This window comes from Phyllobates terribilis, unplaced genomic scaffold (genome assembly GCF_046119375.1).
Source record: "Phyllobates terribilis strain yellow unplaced genomic scaffold, ASM4611937v1 Scaffold_2__4_contigs__length_985480577, whole genome shotgun sequence".
Lineage (NCBI taxonomy): Eukaryota > Metazoa > Chordata > Amphibia > Anura > Dendrobatidae > Phyllobates > Phyllobates terribilis.
In genome coordinates, this window is record NW_027362762.1 from 116,474,934 (window position 1) to 116,497,621 (window position 22,688).

Here is a 22,688-nt window from a genome sequence, read left to right on the forward strand (position 1 = left end):
TATTATTATGCCACCCTGCAGCACCAATCTGGCGTAGACTGTGTTTACAGAAGCATCGTGCCGCAACACTTTGCCTCATCCGTCAGTCAAAAAAATAAAAAAATATTATGGGGTTTGTTGGGGGACCTTCAAGTTTTCCAGAATTTTGGATGCAAAAATAGCTATATTATTGTAGTCCAAAACTCCCAATGCAATGTGAGTATTTATACTCATAGCAAAGCACAAGCTTAGAAGGTTGCTCCAGTCTGATGATACATGTATAGTTTTTGTTCTGCTTGTTAAAGGGAAGTTGATCATCCATTCTAAGCCTTCTATATGGGCATGTAGGACATAGGAAGCTGAATAAAATGATGCCTTGATAGCTGCGATCCGATGTCTTATTCCAGAGAAATCCACATTTTTCTGATATGTAAATGAGCTTTTCAGGACTATGGGCCGGACATAGATCTGCCTACAGAGCTTATTGTAAATTAAGGGAGCACTACCAGTGTGATGTGTAATGGCTGCTCTCTGCTCTCCTGATCTCACTGCAGAGCTGTGTGTGATTATTCCTGACACATCTGCAGGCTCCTCTCTCAGCTTCAGCTTTCATCTCATTGACAGCCAGTGTTGTAATACAGCAGAGCTGTGAGAGCTGCAGCTGCTAACGTGTTTGTTATGAGACAAAGTTCAGTTCTGCTGTTCTGTGTTAGTTATTTGTCTCACACTGGTAACTCCACCTTTTATTTAAAGTAAGCTCTGGTGGCAGATTCTCAGGGAGATCTATGTCCGGCCCATAGCTCTGAAGATCTCGTTTACATATACGAAAAATGTAGAATAAGACATTGTATCTCAGATGTTAAGATATCGTTTTTTTTCAGTTTCCTATGACCTACGTGCCCATATACAGTGGATACGGAAAGTATTCATACCCCTTAAAAATTTTCACTCTTTGTTTCATTGCAGCCATTTGGTAAATTCTAAAAACTTCATTTTTTTTCTCATTAATGTACACTCTGCACCCCATCTTGACTGAAAAAAACAGAAATGTAGAAATTTTTGCAAATTTAGTAAAGAAAAAACTGAAATATCACATGATCATAAGTATTCAGACCCATTGCTCAGTATTGAGTAGAAGCACCCTTTTGAGCTAGTACGGGCTTTCATATGTCTTGCACTGAGGAGAAGCTTCCGTCGGGCCACTCTGCCATAAAGGCCCGACTTGGGGAGGGCTGCAGTGATAGTTGACTTTGTGGAACTTTCTCCCTACTCCTTTTCTGAAGCTCAGCCACAGTGATCTTGGGGTTCTTCTTTACCTCTCTCACCAAGGCTCTTCTCCCACGATTGCTCAATTTGGCTGGACGGACAGGTGTAGGAAGACTTCTGGTGGTCCCAAACTTCTTCCATTTAAGGATTATGGAGGCCACTGTGCTCTTACGAACCTTGAGTAATGCAGAAATTCTTTTGTAACCATGGCCAGATCTGTGCCTTGCCACAGTTCTGTCTCTGAGCTCCTTGGGCAGTTCCTTTGAGCTCATGATTCTCATTTGGTCTGACATGTACTGTAAGCTGTGAGTTCTTATATAGACAGGTGTGTGCCTTTCCAAATCATATGCTATCAGTTCAATTAAACACAGCTGGACTCCATTGAAGGAGTATAACCATCTCAAGGAGGATCACAAGGAAATGGATAGCATGTGACTTAAATATGAGTGTCTGAGCAAAGGGTCTGAATACTTATGACCATGTGATATTTCAGTTTCTCTTTTTTATTAAATTTGCAAAAATTTCTACATTTCTGTTTTTTTTCAGTCAAAATGGGGTGCAGAGTGTACTTTAATGTGAAAACATGAACTTTTTAGAATTTACCAAATGGCTGCAATGAAACTGAGTGAAAAATTTAAAGGGGTCTGAATACTTTCTGTACCCACTGTAGATGGCTTAAGAGGTTTGATCCTACTGACAGATTCCCTTTAAAGGCCTGGTACCATGCATATAATAATATTATTATTATTATTAATATATTATTATTATTAATGGTAAGAGATTGTTGTAATATGGGGAATCTAAATACATCTGAATTGGTGCAAATTATTATTATTATTAGAAAAAAACAAAAAAAAACAGATTTACCTTTTATTATGTATTTAGGTGGGTTTTTTTTTTAAAGGGTCTGCTGTTTTGCAGGTCCCGCAGTGTCTAGAAGTAAACAGTATGCAGAGCCGGGACACCACAGCTTCGTAGTCTGCTTACTGGGTGTTCTTGGGTACTTCAGCTCTGCTCCTATTTACTTCAATAGTAACTGAGCATGTGTACCCTAGAACGGCAACTACAGAGTATGAAGATGTGTTGTCCTGGCTCTGCAAACTGCTCTACCCCAATTTCTTACGCTGCCACCACTCATCAAACACACGGGGTGATGAGTCCCCGAAATCTGTTACTGTCAGACAATCAAAAAAGGTCTCACACTCTCTTAAAAGCTATAGGTAGTGAACAATGATCAACTTATTAAAGATTTTAAGCTTTATTATCAAAATATACAGTGCTTCCAATAAATATATAACCAGGTAAAAATACAACGACACACAAATATGCAAAAGGGAGAAATAACAGAAAATACCTAAACATTTCCGTCAACCTGATATTGAGGACCTAAGTCCTGGACTACCTCCTTTGAGGAATGCATTTGCATTGTTTTAGAAATAGCGCCCCAAGTGGCTATTTTCAATTAAATCTTCATGACACTTTTCCTAATGTGATAATATACAGTTTTGAGACTTGCTATATTTTTCCTCTTGTATTTTATTTGTTCTTTTTTTTCCCTTGAAAATAAATGTAGACTGTTTATGTTGTAATACACGTGCATAGTTTGACTTTTTGGCTCATTTTTCTAACTATCTTCTCTTTATACAGAGCACGTTCAAGTTTAAATCTGAGAGTGATATACATTTGGCCGAGCACCACAAGCAAGTCCTGTATGACGGAAAACTCGCAAGCAGTATAGCATTCACTTACAATGCAAAGGCCACTGACGCCCAGCTTTGCCTTGAATCCTCACCAAAGGAAAACCCCTCCATATTTGTGCACTCCCCCCATGCACTGATGCTACAGGTAAAGAAGAAAATGGCATCTAATTATTAAGTAATGTATATCTTCGTTGCCCATAAATATTGGGCCATGTCTGTGTTCCTTGATTAGATAGAAGTATCCTGATTAGATGACATTGGAGATGGATCTACCTGAGTCGGCCCGGATGATGGGATGATCTGCATAGTTAATGGTCATTTAATAAAAAATATGCAAAACAAAATTGCACCATTTGTACTGAATTTGGAGAATTTGGCTTGTTTTATGTCCCCCCTCCTCTCATTCCTGGCATCCACAACACTATTGTTTTTGCAGAATCACCATTTGTAAATTTCATCACTTTTACAAAATCTTAATATTTTATAATAAAAAAAACTGATGTACCCATCGATGGGCGCAATAACAAAATGATCCTGACCTATTCGTCATGACTTTTTTAACCTTTTGTTTGACCAAGTTCTATTTTTTTTCCTATGTATAGTAAATTGTGAAGGTCACGTATATGCTAAAGGGTAAAAATAAAGCAAAGATATTACAACAATATAGGGGCAATTTTTCTGTAATCAGTGATGGGGGAAGGTAAATCTTGGGTGAGGAGGCGCTCCAAGGAGGCCGGAAGTTGAGGTATTATGTGCTGCTCAGTGGCTGACCATGCACTCTCTCATTTTTTATGTGATTTTTAAAGAATGCCGAGGCAGAGACCCGGCACATCTGTTGCTTACCGACCCATAACATCACATTCTCAAAATAGATTCCGCTTCAGATTCATATTACATCTTGCCATTCCGCCTAAAGAGTAATGACATTTGAAGGAACGGAGAGCAAGGCTGACTTTTCAAAGTGATCAGAAAGCATTATATGTTCTCAAGAACCACTGGTCAGATGCCCAAAAGCCTGCAAACCAGTGGTATTCATTCATTTATTGCACTTGATTGCACATTCGCATGAGGAACAAGTTGAGATTATGGGCTGGTACTGCCGCATTGCACCATTAGGGTGATGGGGCTTAATTTCTAAATTAGGATCGATCTAAATTTGTGTATTTTTACTTTTTTATTTTTTTTATTTTATGGGATTTACAGTGAACAAAATTATTTTAAATGTAGTAATTCTCTCTCCCATTGTAACACTTACCCCAGTCTGTACTTCTTGCCCCATCTCGCCAATGCACCAGAAATGTCCTCATGCTCAATCACTTGGCCGAGACAAGTCCCCACCACCAGCGATTTCAACATGCCTGATCCTTTGTGTTCCTACAAGAGACTAGCACTGCCAAACCCTTTTACTCCACTCTCCCTATTGAAAAGACACACCTGGTGAACGAGCAACTTCTATGATGGGTTCAATAGGAATTGATGACTGACCCTTAATTAACATATATGGCCAGTGTTACTTTGTCCCGTCTGGTCTTCACACTTTTTAGAAAGCTTACTGTATTTAATCAAGTGCTATTAAATGCCCAATCACACAATAATCATCCGGGTGAGCTTTGGCAAGTGTAAACCTGCCGATCAGTGGATGAAAGAGCAATACACTTGTTTCTTGTGTGGTTTGATTGAGCCTAAAAAAAAAAAAAAAAATGCCAATCCACCTGTTATATAGTCTATCAGTGTTCGGGATGAATATGGATCTGCCCATATAAACGAGCATTTAGAGCCCCCTTATACATCAGGTGAAGATGGGCCGAAAAGCCATTGTTTGTCAATGACTCGAAATCCATCTCAGACTTAGACATTGGCCATTAATGGATTTTTTTTTTCAGCCAGTGGTTTTGCTTATCAACCAAAAAAATGCATTTTACCCAAGCAAAGTTAGGAACTATAATAGACGTTTACCAGTCGATGCGAACGATTGTTCATTTCATCAAAACAGCCTTTTGGCCAACTCATCGAATGTCTCTGGGAACTCTTACCCTCTAGAATTGAATATATTTGATTTATAGCTAATACCAACGCTAGGTTTCGAAATGGACGCATTGACCGGTCAACCTCTCCAGTGTGCAGTCTGTGTAATTGTAATCGCTGTAAAGCACTTATTTTTTTCTCCTTCCCTCCATTTAGGACGTAAAAGCTATAGTAACGCACTCAATACACAGCGCAATCCATTCGATTGGGGGTATCCAGGTTCTCTTTCCACTTTTTGCACAGCTGGACAATCGGCAGCTGAACGACAGTCAGGTGGAAACTACGGTCTGGTAAGAATTTCTCGTTTGCTATGTAAATCTCCCTGGTGCACACGATGTATATGGGTTTTTCAGCTTTGTGCATTTTTGGATTAGTAGTAGGGAGATTTTATCAGAGGTCGAACACGAGCTCCTCTGTAAATGCATTGTGGGTTTTTAATTGATTACTGTTGGCCATTTCATCTGAGGAAGACAATAGATTTTGCAATCTTCTAAGTAAATGCACTCATGGGAATGCAAAGCAAGCACTAAGATTCTCTGATCGTAAAGAGTTATTGATTTATTTTCAATGCGGCTTTTGAGGTTCACCACACAGACAGTTTAGTCGCAATGTGTTATGGAGGATTTGACTGGTGTAGGAGAATGGGATATTACGGGCATGGGAAATAATGGTCATATTGTAAGATGTATTTAAAAGGTCGGACACTTTATGGTTTCATCAATTCTACTTTCGCCAGCTGCCTTATAACTATCTCACTGGTCTTGAATGGTTCTCGGTCTCCCAGAGGATGTCTTTTGAGCAGCTGATGGTGTATTTCATCATGGGGACTTGGCAGGTACCCAGCACACTGGCCCCAGGCTTTGGTTTCTACCTTCATGACTGTGTCTAATAAATGCATACATTCCGAAATAGAAGAAATTACCTGCTTAAGTTCGACTTCATACATCCGGCATGTACGGACTGCGATGAAGGAATCCTGACCAGAACTCAACAGCTTCATCTATGAAGGAGAGTTGAGGAGACGCACACCTATACAATACATCACAGCCTCTACTTGGACCATGAATGTTGGATGTGTGAAGCCTCTTTCCATTTGTTCTGGTATTGTTGGTGAAGATTACAGAAGGTGGTCATTAATTGGGACTTTTGCCTCCTGCTTTTTGGAGAACCATCAAAGTCCTTGGAAATCAATGGTGTCCACTTGTGATGAGCGCAAGTGCTCTTTACCAGAGGTTGCCTTGGGTGCTCGGGTATGCACCGAGTATCGCAGGTTCTTGAGGGACATGTTAAAGTCCCCGCGGCTGCATGTTTCGCGGTTGCAAGACAGCCACAAAACATGAGGGGATTGCTCGTGTTTGTTAGGCAATCTCCTCATGTTTAGTGGCTGTGTAACCGCTTTGAAACATGCGTTGTGGAGACTCGAACATGTCACTCGAACACCCGCGATACTCGGTGCATACCTGGGCACCCTAGACAAACTCGAGTAATGTGCACTTGTGCTCATCATTAGTGTTCATGTAATTATGGGTAATGTTGCCATACACATTAGCTAAACCTCAGCCAAAGCCACCAATTTTGGCTTAACCTGCTGTTCGACTAATAGATATGGGGGTGTTCTATACTTCTCCCGATGATGGGACCTCCAGGGATCATCTGTAAATTTCACCAGAACCCAGCAGCAAGTGTTTCCTTTTCCTGCCACTCCACCTAAGTGGAAATGAAGCATGACATGGTGCCTATTGAAATCAATGGACTGATCATACAGTGGACAGATATGCCGTGTGCTCCAGAATGAGATACTCTTTGGTGCCGCTCTTTGCTCCTGATAATTGATGATGTTTTCAACAAGAGACTCCAATGATTTCTGTGTTGGGTGTGTAATTATAGGTTTTCTATAGTAGTCAGACCCTCCGACCCCCTTCTGTGCAATGCCAGATATGTTGGTATGGCATCTTATTACTGCTGGGGGAAAGGAGACATTATTGCTATTCTATAAATAAGATCTTTAAAAGTCAGCGGCAGAACTGGACGGCCTTGGTTATTATTAGTTCAGATCTGCGCCCGAGTATTATCCATCTCCACAAATGTAAATACCCAAATATCTTAGAAAGCAGGAAGGCTACAGCTGATTCACAGCCGGCGCAGGGTGACTGACGTCTCCATGTCCTCATTGACTATAAAATGTACAGATTGAGAAGAACTTCAGTACACATCAGACACATTTCCTTTATAGCATAAGACTGTATGGTTTGTATAAAAGTATAGAAATGGATCACCTGTGCCATTGTAGATCTAGATTTCATAGGTGAATATCTTTATTTTATTTGGAGAAATCTAATATAACCCAATCGCTGAAACTCCGAGATGTCATAGAGGAACTAAAGGCCCCCATACACTGGATTGAAGGGGTTATCCGGGATTATTTGATTTTTTTTTTTTTACTATGGGCCTATGAACTAACAGGCAGATACTTGCTGACTACCTGGCTATTCTGCCCAACACGGTCTCAGAGTGGTCACGGACTGCTTCTGACAGTGATTCTGCTGCTTTGAAACAGAGCAGCTCTTTCTCTTCTGATCGGCTATGTTGACGGGGCATGACTGCCGATGTCATACTGATTGACATCCGACTCCCCGCAGTTAGGCAGCAGGGAGCCGGCGGTCAGTCAGCATGGCGTCGGCAGTCAGCCCGTCAGCAGAGTGGAGGAGAAGGAGCTGCTCTGTTGATGTCCGCAAAAGCCGGGCTATCGAGATTTGTATCGGGCTGAACAGGCAGGTAGGTAGAAACTACCTGCCTGTTAGTTATTAGGCCCCTTTAACACCTTCATGACATGGCGATTTTCCATTTTTTCCTCCCCTTCTTCCAAGAGCCAAAACTCTTTTATTTTTCTGTCAATATAGCCGTATGAGGGCTTGTTTCTTGCGGGACATGTTGTATTTTTGAATGACACCATTCATTCCACCACATAGTGTACTGGAAAATGGGAAAAAAAATTCAAGTGCATTGAAATGGAAAAATGGGGGAAAAAAAGTGCAATTCCACAGTTGTTTTTCATTTTTTTTATTTTATTTACCATGTTCACTTTATGGTAAAACTAACCCGGCAATATTTTCCTGGTCAGTACGAGTACACAGGTACCAAGCTGTCAGTTTTTTACTGAGACCGTTTTAGGGTAGATAAGATGTTCTCATTGCCTCTTATTGCACTTTATTTCAATATTGTGGCTGCCTAAAAAAAAACAATTCTGGCGTTTTGATTTTATTTCTTCTCATTACGCCTTTACCGATTGGATTCATTTAAAGCACCACGCCATCGTTTATTTTTATTGTACCATTGGAGTGGTGCTTTAAATGTAAGTCGCCTGTCACCTGTCTCCTACTCACCTGCCGCCACCTTCATCCATTTCCAGCATCGCTCCTGTTGGTCTCCGACGAAAAGTGACCTGCCAGAAGCTCCGGTGTCTCATGGAGCGCGCCGGAGGTCACTTCAACACAAGTCTATGAGAGCCTCGTTCTGGCCTCATTCTGGCCCTCATTCTGGCCCTCATAGACTTGTATTGAGAGCGTGTGATGTAGCTTCTGACTTCAGTCCAGTCAGAAGATGTGCTCAGAAGATGGCGCAGAGGAATCAGACCTTCACTGAAAAAACTATGAAAACTCCGGAGGGTGAGTATATGACTGAGGGCAGGGGGCACCACTCCAGCGCTGAAAAAACCCAAAACGCTGGAGTGATGCTTTAATTATATTTTGATTGGACTTTTACTAACGCAGCAATACCAAATTTGTTTACTTTTTTTTAATTGATTTATTTTTAATGGTGCAAAAAGGTTGTGATTTGAACTGTTGTGTTTCAGGTCAGTTTTAAGTCGTGTTGATGGTCACTAAGGGGTTAAGACACTGCCTTATTGTATTGTGTTGTCAATCTATCTCAGACTACTTGCATTATAAGATAAAGCCAAGGTGGCATGATGATTAGGGTAGCAAAGGTTCAGTGGCAATATTCCTTACATATTGCCTTCTGAAAATGGCCATAGAGCAGTAATAATTATATGTGCGTACTCCAATAATGATCATATTACTGTGTGTACAGTGCAGTGTGCTTAGCTATACTAGAGAAGAGCAAAAACATTCACACCCCCAGGTCCATTACCCAGTTGTCACTTGTGTGTCAGAAGTGACACAGTCGCTCTGCAGTTGGTTGCAGGAGATCTCTTCGTTTGGCATTACAGACACCTTCTTAGAAGCTGTCTCTCTAGGACCCAGCGGCTACCTTCTTTCTTGCTAATTAACACCCTGGCCTGGGTGTATAAATACCTGCTGTTTGCTAGAAGGAGGTGCCGGCGATACTCACCCCTTGTAAAGGCTTGGAGCTAGTGCATTACTACTTCCTTTCTGGTGCTAAGAGGACATGTGTTCATCTCTCTGAAGTCGACTAAAGCTAAGCTATCTTCCCTTGTTTGTTCCCCCTTGTTGTCTTTAGTTGTCAGTGGGGATCGACTAGTGCTCATCCCCTACCTTCCCTAACCAGGGCCAAACGCCAGGGAAAGACAGGGAGAGGTTCCTGTGCAGCGATTGGTGCGGAACCAATATAAGGATGTTAGGGGAGACAGGGTGATATAAGGTCATCCTAGGAGGTCTCCGCTGTCCCCTTTTCCGCCTTCCCATTGTGTTGCACTTTGTTTTTCCTACACCTTGCGTGACACTAGTTCTATCCTCCCTGGCTTCCAGACCAGGGCTGTGTTCACTTTTGTACTGGCTCCTGGGCCCCTCTTCTTACTGGGCCCCTCTTCTTACTGGGCCCCTCTGCCTCTTACTGGGCCCCTCTGCCTCTTACTGGGCCCCTCTGCCTCTTACTGGGCCCAAGTGATGTCATGACATGGCCGGAACCTAGTAGGCAGCTGGGGTGACCAAGATGTCGGCACAAAAGTGATCACTGCCCTGGTCCAGAGCTGAAACCCGGATTAGTTGAAACTTCTCTACTATATACTATAATGTATTTCATTTAATTATGGAGATTTTAGTATTTTATTGGTTTTCAAATGTGACAGGAAGTGCAACCACGTTGTATATGCATTTGTCACTCTGTTCATAGATCTTTGATATTGATTACATTACGTTAGAGATGCTCTGAATATAAAGCCTCGACATACGCAACTCTATACCTTTTGTCCACCATAGAATCCAATGCAAAAAAAAAAGCATTTCTTTGCGGGATGCCGGTGTGCTGAAAAGACTTTTCCGCACAGGTAAAAGAAACAGAAGTTGGCACATACCTCCTTAATGGATGCCAAAACAGCACTTTTTTGATATACATTAAGTAAATGGGGCTCTTCATCTTAACGGGATCCTGATGGCTGATAAATGCTGCCCGATGCCTAGGGCTTCTCCCCGCCCCCTGCCAGTGACTGACAGGTCTCTCCCTGTACACATACACAAGGAGAAACCCATTGCTCAAGGGCAGCGGGTAGGAAGAATCCTCCATGGACCCGCCTGTCCAACTAGACTCCCATTCGGTTCGGCACCCTTTTAAAGTACGTATTCCTCTGAAATACCGCAGCATTTCAGAGTCAAATATATCTGGCTGAAATCATGCAGCCAGTGCCTGATGCATGCTGCCTGTGGATCAGGCTGCATTGATCAGCTGCCAGGTTTCCTTTAAGATTCCACATGTGGAAAGTTAGAATAGCTCCATGTGAACACAGCAATTGTAATCCTTCATCAGGATTCCTCCACTTTTGATCTCTTAATTAGTGCTCCATGCATGGCTATCCTTGCTGTCAAATTGATATACATCTTCAATGGAACTCCTATAGACTCAGCACATAGCTATAGATTCTGTTATAAGAGGAGCATTACTGACAAAATGACAATAGAGTTTCCAAGAAGCTAATTCAAAAGTGACAATCAATATGGCCGCATTTACTTTTATTTCTTTTGCAACAAATGTCTGTAACAGCAAAATGACATTTCACTGGATTTTTTTTTTCATTTAAACTGTGTACCTCCTTCAATTACTGCTGTTCCACTGATTGTAGAACAGTTTTTCTTTTTTTTTTTCTATGCCTACCCGTTCCAAAGTTGTGTCCCTGGTAATACAAATGAATATTTTCCCTTCAAACAATTGGGCAAACACCATAGAAGTTCTTTGGAGGCGGTTCCTTTTTCTCCTCTATGACAGGACAGACCTTCTACAGGACAGTACACGCCCAATTGAATAAAAAGGAAATTTGCACCATATTTATCCCCCCTTCCTTCCGGGTAAATATGGTGCAAATTTCCCTTTCATCCAATTGGGCGTGTACCACAGAAGTTCTGTCCTGTAATAGAGGAGAAAAAGGAACTGCCCCCAAAGCACTTCTATGATGTTCGCCCAATTGTTAAAAAGGGAAAATAAATTTGGAACGTAGGGGCACAGAAAAAAAAGAAAAACTTTTCCATAATCAGTGGAACAGCAACAATTGGAGGAGGTTTGAATGGAAAAAAAATCCAGTGAAAGGTTTTTTTTCAGTCATAATAACAAACTTTAGTTACTGCTCCTATTTTGGTAGAAGCCCTGTTTAATTGGAGAATCTCTTCCAAAATTCTTCTTGATGACATGGTCTTCAGTCAGTTACTGTGTAGTAGATCCATCGATCAAAGCAAGAAAAAAAATCTATCAACCTTTCATGTTCAAGTTCTCAAGATCTTACTATAGGATCCTGTCTTGGAAATATCTAGAGGCTTATCTAAGGTATTCGAAGCTTGATATATCCATCCATCAGAAGGCACAATATCAAAAAGTCTGAATCAGAAAAACGGAGTGTGTTCTGTAGTTCACAAGCGCTATTAAAAAAGGAACATGTTGAACCGAAAGTGGCCTCCGTCCCCTTGTGTGAACAGAAGCGTCTAGCCGTGCTGCCTTCATTGTACATTTAATGGGAATATTTTTGAGACCTTCTTTAATATAATATGTGAAATATCCGGACTCTGATGTAACAAATCTCGCCGAGGGCTTGAGGCAGAGGCTTTTCAAATGCTTTATAGAAACTTTCTGTTCATTGCTTTTTCTCCCCAAGGAAATCGCTCCATTCTCTTGGAGGCTGAATAATCTTCTTAACAGTTAGAGTAGCACAGTTACAGAAATGTGACAGATTATTGGGGGTATAATGTTGAATTTCGCAGTTGCAAATGGTTTCTTTAAAGTGCTTAGTGAACACATGGTGCTAAATCCATTCGAAAATTGCAGATTTTTAAGAGGAATTATTCTAGAATTTGCAGACATGGAAAATGCAGCACATTTGATTACCGGAATTAGGATTTGGGCTAATAGAAAAAGATCAGATGATATTGAGTATTTTCATTATGTTGGCTCTCCAAGCTCTTATTCTCTGCGTCTGTGGAAGAAAAGAAATAATAAGTGAAAAAGTTTCAGCTTTAACTTTTGCGCTGAAGCCCCTTGATGTCTGTTTTTCCTTTTTACATCCGTTTTCCATCATAGAATCATAGAATCATAGAATGGTAGAGTTGGAAGGGACCTCCTGGGTCATCTGGTCCAACCCCCTGCTCAAAGCAGGATTCACTAGATCATCTCAGACAGATGTCTGTTCAGCCTCTGTTTGAAGACGTCCATTGAAGGGGAACTCACCACCTCTCGTGGCAGCCTGTTCCACTCATTAATCACCCTAACTGTCAAAAAGTTTTTTCTAATATCTAATCTGTGTCTCCTCCCATTTAGTTTCATCCCATTGCTTCTAGTCTTTCCTTGTGCAAGTGAGAATAAAGATGATCCTTCTACAATGTGACAGCCCTTGACATATTTGTAGACAGCTATTAAGTCTCCTCTCAGTCTTCTTTTTTGCAAGCTAAACATTCCCAAATCCTGCAACCGTTCCTCATAGGACATGGTTTGCAGACCAGTCACCATTCTGGTCGCTCTTCTCTGAACTTGCTCCAGTTTGTCTATGTCTTTTTTAAAATGTGGTGCCCAAAACTGTACACAGTATTCCAGATGAGGTCTGACCAAAGAGGAGTAAAGACCGATAATGACTTCACGTGATCTAGACTGTATGCTTCTGTTAATACATCCCAGAATTGTATTTGCCTTTTTTGCTGCTGCATCACACTGTTGACTCATGTTCAGTCTATGATCTATTAGTATACCTAAGTCTTTTTCACATGTACTGTTGCTTAGCTCTATTCCTCCCATTCTGTATATGCTTTTTTCATTTTTATTGCCCAGATGTAGTACTTTGCATTTTTCCCTGTTAAAAACCATTCTTTTGGTTGCTGCCCACTGCTCCAGTTTATTTAGGTCTTTTTGAATCCTCTCTCTCTCTTCTCTAGTATTAGCTATCCCTCCTAGCTTTGTGTCATCAGCAAATTTAATCAGTTTACCCTCAATTCCTTCATCTAAATCATTGATAAAGATGTTGAACAATACAGGTCCCAGGACGGAGCCCTGTGGTACCCCACTTGAGACATTCATCCAGCTGGATGTGAAGCCATTTACAACCACCCTTTGAGTCCGATCACTAAGCCAGTTATGAATCCACCTAACAGTTGCCTGGTCCATTGCATACTTGGTCATTTTTTCAATAAGGATGGTGTGAGATACTTTGTCAAATGCTTTGCTGAAGTCAAGATATACTATATCTACAGCATTTCCCTGATCCACCCAGTCAGTGATTCTGTCATAGAAGGAAATTAAGTTAGTCTGACATGACTTGTTAGTTACAAACCCATGCTGACTCTGGTTAATCACTTCATTCTTATCCATGTACTTACATACATGTTGTTTAATAATTTGTTCAAAGATCTTTCCTGGTATAGAAGTCAGACTCACCGGCCTATAGTTCCCTGGGTCCACCTTCTTCCCCTTTTTGAAGATAGGAACAACATTTGCTCTTCTCCAGTCTTCTGGGACCGTCACTATAGTATATTACCCGTTGCAGTGACAAAAGGGCGGTTCAGGCTGTTGAATATAAAGGATCTCTATAAAATATTTTAAAGGGAAGCTATCCTCAGAAAATTGCCCTATTGTTTAAATAAGGTTTTTGGGATACATATTTGTTTGTATTTTTATATCTCAATTTGTGAAATAAATAAGAATAGAAACTGTGACCCCTTGTATACCCACTGTACCCACTGCACCCACTGCACCATGGGGCCAGGCTTACCCTGGTGGGGCGTGACTAAGTGTCTACCGGGTATTAACTAGAACCTCTGTGTCATGGGTGTGTCAGAAGTGACAGACAGTCACCCTGCGGTTGGTTGCAGAAGATCTCTTCCTTTTGCATTAGACACCTTCTTAGATCTGTCTCACTCTAGGACCCAGTGCCAATACAGGAAGCTAGAGACTGAGCTACAAGAACGTAAATTCTGGCGAGGAATGGCGGATGGAGTCGTCTGATATGACCTGCCGGCAGGTGATAGGGCGGGGAAGCAGATCTCTGCAGGACAGAATGGATACAAATTCCTGCAGAGTTCGGCCTCACCCCCTATGACTCACAAACAGAGCGATAGTCAGGTACTGGGTGGAGCAGAGTGAAACACGAGGTGAGTGGCCAGGGTAACTTAAATCTTGCAATTTTCACACTGGCCACTGGTGATTTTTAGACTCTAATTTGATGTTTCAGGAAACAATAAATGTACATTATCCACAATGAACAAACTCTGACCCTATCTTTTGTATTGACGTGTCTTAGGCTATGTGCACACTTTCCGTATTTGAAGCCGAAATTTCCTGTTCATTTCTGCATCTCCTTGGCAGGAAAAACGCATGCGGATTTTCCGTGCATTTTTTAAAGCGTTTTTGTACTTCAATGAATGCTTTTTGGAGCTAAATAAAGTGATTTGGTGGGACATTGCTTAAACCTTGGATTACCATCAGAGCTGGGGTGAGTATATTGGTTAATTTGAATGATTAAAGGATGTGTCGGTTGTAATTCAAATAAAGTGTTTACTCTTTGTCTCTGTGTTTATTTAACTCTTTACTTTACTTTAATTAAGTTTGGTCATGAAAGGGTCTGATTGACACCTTGATATCATCAAACAAAAGAGCTAGGTGTCAGCTAATCCCATTCACCCAATCTTCATTAGCATTTCTATTCATGTAATTTATACGGCTGGTGTGAGCTGCTATTTTTATTCTAGGAAGGTGCCATTTTCCCTGGCCATAATTAACATCTCAAGCTGGTTCATTAGCCTCTATGTCCTCACGAACAGCAACAAGCAGCGCTTTGGACGCAGCGTATTTTTGTTTCGTCCAAAACGCCGTGTTCTAATGCCGCCCTTTTGTTGTCGGTACATGTAAATCCCCAGCATATAATGACTCTTAAATCGGTCAAAATCTGCAGCGGAGACTAGCATGTCCGCTACATAAATACGGCGCCAAACCCGCAGCGTCCAGATGTTACAGCATAGTGGATGGGATCTCTAGAAATCCCATGTCCACTATGCGTGCATCAGAGGCTGCGGATCACCTGTGGACACTGACATGCGGTGCGTCTTTCAGAACCGCAGCATGTGAAATTCTCTTGCGGAGTCGCTAGTCTGCACAACAGAAATTTGACGACTAGAATTTATAGAATGCGGTAAATACTCATGGTTCAGTGAACACATGTGGATTTACCTGCGTTCAATAGAATGCAACGGTTTGGACGCAGCAAAAAATATGCGTCCAAAGCGGTGCTACGTCCGGATCGTGGGCACTGACCCTAAAATTTTAAATTGGCGGCTGACGTGAAGTCCAGGTTAGTAATGGAGGGCGTCAATAAGATGCCCCCATTACTAACCGCGTAGTAAAATGGTCCCCGCTTTTTCACTAAAAGACACAGCCAGAATAAAGTATTTTAATGAAATAATAAACACACGGTTCTACAATTTTTTTTTATTACCCTCACAGTCCCCGAATCCCTCGATCTGCAAAAAAAACATAAAATAACAGACAACGTAGTCCACAATTACGCCGAGTGTCCCACGGCGATCCGGGTCACTTCTACAGCAGTAACATCAGAAGTCACTGATGTCACTGCTGTAGAGGACAGCATTTTACACTGACAAGGAGTGTAAAATCACCCCTGTCAGTGTACATTGCTGTGCAGGAGTGAGGTCACTGGGGTTCATCAGCTGATCAGCCCCGGTGAGCTTACCACCCTGGGAACATTCTTGCAAATGTTCCCAGGGTCAGGTCACGTGAGCATCAGCTGATCGGTCACGTCACCTCAGGTCCCGGCAGCTCGGTACTACGGGAGCGTTCGCGCAGTATACCGCTGGCCGCCGGGAGGAGAGGATGGGCGCCAGGGATCAGGAGGACACCGGGGGCCGCCGAACTGGTGAGTATAATGTTTTTTTTGGTTGCTCTTTTTTTTTTTTTTGACCTCGGTCTGGGCAGAGCAGACTTCAGTGGGAGCGGCGATCGGATGAGAGGAGTAGTAGTCCTCTCCCGACCCGGGTACCACACGCACATTCCGACGCAAATTCTTGACCATTGGCTTTAATTGAAACGTAGCAAATCCACAGGTATAAATATTATACCTGCGGGTTTGCTGCGATTCAATGCAAGTCAATGGGTGCAAATTCACGGTGGGATCGTGCAAGAAATGGTCATGCTGTGTTTTTTAACGCAATGCGAATTGGAGCGGAAATTCCCGCATCATGTGCGCAGCACATCCAGATTAGCATTGCTATACCTGGCAGACCTATTAACAGGCGTGTTCGCGGTGGGAAAACCGCCACGAAAACGCATCAAAAACGCTTTGTGTGCACTTAACCTTTGCACATGCTTATTAAGGTTATTGTGAAGGGAGGAGGATGTGACATCGTCTATTGTAATAGGTGGATCCCATGTTATCAGCTGTATGTAGAGGTGTTACACATCATTGTAATTCTGCCTCTGATGATAAGAACCCTGCTGAAAACTCTTCCTTCCTGAAAGGACAAAGTTAGTCTAAAAAAGCCCCAGTGTCCAGTGCGAAAATTGCAAGACTAATCATTTTTTTTAAATAAAGATCATAATATGAAAAAAGCCTATTGCCAACATTTAAAAAAAAAATCCATGTAACACAAAAAACTTATCTAAACAAGAAGTCATTTTTTGATTATCTTTTCTCTATAATGAGGTTATCCAGGACTTTACAATTGATAGGTTATCCTTAGAATAGGCCAACAATATTAGTTTTGTAGGGTTTCACCTCTGAGCACCTAGGCTGTTAGTGTGAGTAGTACTCAGCTGTAATACCAGGCACAGCTTTCGGAAGCTCTGTGGTTCCTTCAAACAACTGATTGAAAGGGGCATCAAGAGTTAGAATAACACCGATCCAATATTTATGACCTTTCTAAGGATACTAGATGGTGGCCCGATTCTAACGCATCGGGTATTCTAGAATATGTATGCGGCAGACCGGGCGCAATTAGCAGAGCGGTGTTTAAATTTGGAGACTATATCGCTGATTGGTCATGGCCGGCTGTCACGACTAATCAGCAGAGCGTGGTTTAAATTTGGCGCCAATAATGCTGATTGGTCGCGGCCAGCGAACATGACCAATCAGCAGAGTGTGGTTTAAATTTGGCGCCAATAATGCTGATTGGTTGTGGCCGGCGGTCGCGACCAATCAGCAGAGCGGTGTTTAAATTTGGCGCCAATAATGGTGATTGGTCACGGCCAGGACCATTCAGCAGAGCGGTGTTTAAATTTGGCGGCAATAATGCTGATTAGTCGCTGCCGGCAATTTTGCGCCAACAATGCTGATTAGTCGCGGCCGGCAACCGTGACCAATCAGCAGAGCGGGGTTTAAATTTGGCGCCAAAATCGCTGATTGGTGGTGGCCGGCGGTTGCGACCAATCAGCAGAGCGGGGTTTAAATTTGGCGCTAATCTCGCTGATTTGTCGCGGCTCACTAATACGACGCTGATTGGTCGCAGTCGACACCCGCGACCAATCAGCGATATGGAAGGAAAATTTAAACGCCGCTCTGCTGATTGGTCGCGGCTGCCGGCCACTGCGACCATTCAGCAATGCGGCGTTTAAATTTGCCGCCCATATCGCTGATTGGTCGCGGGCGTCGACCGCGACCAATCAGCGTCGTATTAGTGAGGACCGGGGAGCGGCGCTGCTTGTGCGGCTACTTCCGCTGCGAGAAGCCAGGAGATGAGGTCGGGGTAGTTCTGCTGCTAGCGCCGCTCATCTCCCGGCTGCATCGCCGCTGGCCTCCGTGCGGCAGATGAGCCGCTAACGGCCGCCATCTTTTTCTGAAATCCCGCGTCGCTGATTGGCCACGGCCGGACCAATGAGCGACGCGGGATTTCCTTGACAGACAGCGGCCGGACCAATGAGCGACGCGGGATTTCCTGGACAGACAGACAGGATAAGACAATTATATATATAGATTAGTCCTAAATGACAAAATGACACTTTGGATTTGAATAATCATTAATACCCCAGCTACATAACTCTTCCACCAGAGCCAGTTTCTTCCTGTTATTTTTGTCACCTCCTAATATATTAGTCGCCATCATTTTTGTACATGTGACAAAGGACAACATAGTAATATTTTCTTACAATTTACACACGTGGTCAAAATTGTTGGTACCCCTCGTTTAATGAAAGAAAAACCCACAATGGTCACAGAAATAACTTGAATCTGACAAAAGTAATAAATTAAAAATCTATGAAAATGAACAAATGAAAGTCAGTCATTGCTTTTCTGCTTCCACAGAATTAAAAAAAAAAATAAAATCATGAAATAGGCCTGGACAGAAATGATGGTTCTCTTCTTAACTTAATATTTTGTTGAACAACCTTTTGAGTCAATCACTGCAATCAAATGATTCCTGTAACTGTCAATGAGACTTCTGCACCTCTGGACAGGTATTTTGGCCCGCTCCTCATGAGCAAACTGCTCCAGTTGTCTCGTGTTTGAAGGTTGCCTTTTCCAGATGACATGTTTCAGATCTTTTCAAAGATGCTCAATAGGATTTAGGGCTCATAGAAGGCCACTTCAGAATAGTCCAATGTTTTCCTCTTAGCCATTCTTGGGTGTTTTTAGCTGTGTGTTTTGGGTCATTATCCTGTTGCTAGACCTATGACCTGCGACTGAGACCAAGCTTTCTGACACTGGGCAGCACATTTCTTTCTAGAATCCCTTGATAGTTTTGAGATTTCATAATACCCTGCACAGTGTTCTCCTTGGTCGTCTCCCATGAAGTCCACTTTGGATCAAACAACGACTGATAGTGCGATCTGACACTGATGTTCCTTGAGCTTGAAGTTCACCTTTAATCTCTTTAGAAGTTATCCTTGGCTCTTGTTACCATTCGTATTATCTTTCTCTTTGATTTGTCATCAATTTTCCTCCTGCGGCCACGTCCAGGGAGGTTGGCTACAGTCCCATGAATCTTAAATTTCTGAATAATATGTGCAACTGTAGTCACAGGAACATCAAGCTGCTTGGAGATGGTCTTATAACCTTTAACATGCTTGTCTATAATTTTCTTTCTAATCTCCTGAGACAACTCTTTCCTTTGCTTCCTCTGGTCCATGTTGAGTGTGGTACACACCATGTCACCAAACAGCACAGTGAGTATCTGTAGCCCTATATACAGGCTCACTGACTGATTACAAGATTGTAGACACCTGTGATGCTAATTAGTGGACACAACTTGATTTAACATGTCCTTTTTGTCACATTATTTTCAGGGGTCCATCATTTCTGTCCAGGCCTATTTCATGACTTTAACTTTTTTAAAAATTCTGTGGAAGCAGAAAAGCAATGTCTGACGTTCATCTGTTTATTTTCATAGATTTTTAATTTATTATTACTTTTGTCAGATTCAAGTTATTTCTGTGACCATTGTGGGTTTTTCTTTCATGAAACGAGGGCTACCAGCAATTTTGACCACGTGTGTATCTTCCATGTTCACTTTTGCAAAAATAGCAATCACACGAAATGAATGGAATGGCATTAACGTAAAAAGAGACATATTTGGAAAACTTCGGCCATCACACTAACTTCTGGTTTACTAGTATGTGCACATATGTCAGGTTCAGGTAGAAAATCACTTTTGGATACAAAAAAAAAATCTGCTACAACTCAGTTTTAGGCTACGTGCACACAATGTCTTTTTCAGGTGTATTCTGACTGGAATGTACCTGAAGAAGCGTCCCCCACGGTGAACATAATGCACAGCAATGTCAAAACGACAATGCTGCACACATGTTCCTTCTTGTGTCAATTCTAACCATTTCAGGGTTTGTGAAACTTGTAATGGCAAAAAGAAGTAACATGTTCATTCTTTGGGCGGCTTGGTCTGGAAACTGCCTGCTATATAAACTTCAAAATACAGAGCAAAGATGCCGATGCAAAAACAACTGGAAAGAAGCTTCATGTAAAAGACCGCCAGTGTTTTCCTGAAGCGTTTTTGTCTTGGGAAAACTCTGTAATTCCGCCGGCATCTTAGATGCTTTGTGCACATACCCTTAACGGCAATCTGTCACCAGGCTTTTGTTGCATAATCTGAGAATAGTTTAATGTGCAGACAATGACCCTGATTCCAGAGTTGTCACTTACTGGGCTGCTTGCTGTAGTTTTGATAAAATCACTGTTTTATCAGCAGAAGATTATCACTAAAGGAGTAGAAAAATCAGCCTTCATGTAGTCGTCCATATTCATGATGCCTATATAACCCCTCCCCCCACCACTGATTGTACACTGTGCATAGGCAGAAAGCTGCCAAAGAAAGTTGGCAATCAGTGGTGTGGACGGGGTTATACCGAGCTCGGCATTCAGAGAACTAGTTGATCTGCAGCAGGTAAAAGTGAATTTTATCTAAACTACAGCAAGTAGCCCAGTAAATGATACATCACTGGAATCAGTGTCTATACCTCTACGGCATGCTTCTTTCAGTATGGAGATAGCAAAAACCTGGTAACAGATTCCCTTTAAGGTTAACAGACAAGTACATGTAATCAAAATTTGCCTGTAAAACTTGGCAACATTTGGAACGTAGGACCTATACACCTTCCTTTATAAATGTATTATATATATGTATATATACTTATATGTATATTTATAATGTATACAGCAGAAGTTACAAATATGCATGAAAGCGGTTTGTGTCTGTGGTAAATTAGTGACTATGACCCCTCTGTCATTACAGCGCCACACTTCTGGCATTCCTGGTGGAGCTCCTGAAGAGCTCAGTGGCCATGCAGGAGCAGATGTTGGGTGGGAAAGGCTTTTTAGTCATCGGCTACCTCTTGGAAAAGGTAAGATGATGTATAAAATGGCCTCTACATGTGCAGCAGCGTCACCATTCCCATCTTCTGTAACATCTGAGCTTTTCTACATTCACATACATGTCAAGGTTCTTACATGTCTGTTGTGGTAAACCCTCTTTATTCCACATTCGGTAACTTGTCCTTCATTGCTTACTTTCAAGGCATAACAAATTTTGCTCGATAAATTCACTGGCAGTCATTGTTGTCTCCATGCCCCTGAACACAACAGTCTCACTGCTCAACAAAGAGTTCAACACTTGTTAAATGGGATTTTCGATTTGAACAATCCTTATTTATTATTTAATTTCCCACAAGAGCATTGCGTGGCCTAGAAGTCTCTTTACACTGACATGTCATACTCCACAAGAAGAGACATTGCCCGTTAGATCCCAGTCAGAGGCCTCTCGTAAAGCCAAATCAGATCTCATGCTTTGCACTGAGGAGGGGTAACACCCTGAAACATGCCTGCAAATTAAGATTCTGATTTGGCTTTTGTCCTAAATCATATGGCAAGGCTCGTTAAAGGGTCGATATTGACTTTTAGAATTGCTTCATCCAATAGGAGGTACTAGAGTTCTAGTCCTCTTCCTCTCTGAAGAGGCCATTTACATATTTATTAGATTTCTTGACAATACGCAGATCACAAAGTGTTCCCCCTCCTGTGACCCACATAAACAGCTGTAGTCTGTTGGGAAACATATCCATAAGTGTCGAAAAGGTTCACACCAGAGCTCTGTAAAAGATATCAGTTGAGAATTGTGTCTTCTGATCTGGTGCCTTGGTTATACATGACCATGACTTCAAGTGACTTGAAGTAGGTGTCCCACCGCTGGGATCGGCACTGATCAGAATATCGGGCAATTGTTGGATGACTGAACGTCTCTCCATTCATTCTCTATGGGGCTGCCGGAAAAAAGCAACCCCATATTGAATTAAAGGAGAGGAGTTAACACGTGCCCACTGCCGTTCCATCGTAACTGGGATAAAAGTTCCCCGTTCTGCTGATCTGTGCGGGTGATCGGTCAGACCTCCACCAATTGGCAAGTTAACACCTATCAGAGGATGGATGATAACTTGTTTTCACCGGATCACCCGTTAGTTCCCCGTGTACCCCGAATAGATGGCGGCTGACAGTGATTATGGCATACTGGGTAAAAATGCGCCTCAATAATTTTATGCACAGTAATCTTGCACCTAATAGGGTTTGTTTTCTGCCCCGATACGACATTTCTGGCTTGTAATTCTCCACTATGTTCTTCCAGTCCTCTCGGGTTCACATAACTAGAGCGGTATTGGAGCAATTCTTGTCATTTGCGAAATACCTGGATGGATTGTCTCACGGGGCACCGTTACTGAAGCAGCTATGTGACCATATCCTCTTCAACCCTGCCATCTGGATCCACACGCCAGCAAAGGTAAGACGCCCCCCAGCCCTTTGTGGGCCATGTTGTGTTCTTAGTCACA

The 22,688-nt window shown here is 42.1% G+C and overlaps 1 protein-coding gene across 6 annotated transcripts in view; it reads left to right on the top strand.

Moving 5' to 3' along the window:
* NBEA (neurobeachin) overlaps nt 1-22,688 on the top strand; it is a 786,732-nt gene that overhangs the window by 198,003 nt on the left and 566,041 nt on the right. For all 6 annotated transcript variants that reach the window (XM_073662535.1, XM_073662540.1, XM_073662538.1 and 3 more), the window contains exons 9-12: nt 2,893-3,090; nt 5,127-5,260; nt 21,104-21,212; nt 22,487-22,639. In XM_073662535.1, coding sequence (XP_073518636.1) covers nt 2,893-3,090; nt 5,127-5,260; nt 21,104-21,212; nt 22,487-22,639 — 594 coding nt within the window. The remainder of the gene's footprint in view (nt 1-2,892; nt 3,091-5,126; nt 5,261-21,103; nt 21,213-22,486; nt 22,640-22,688) is intronic.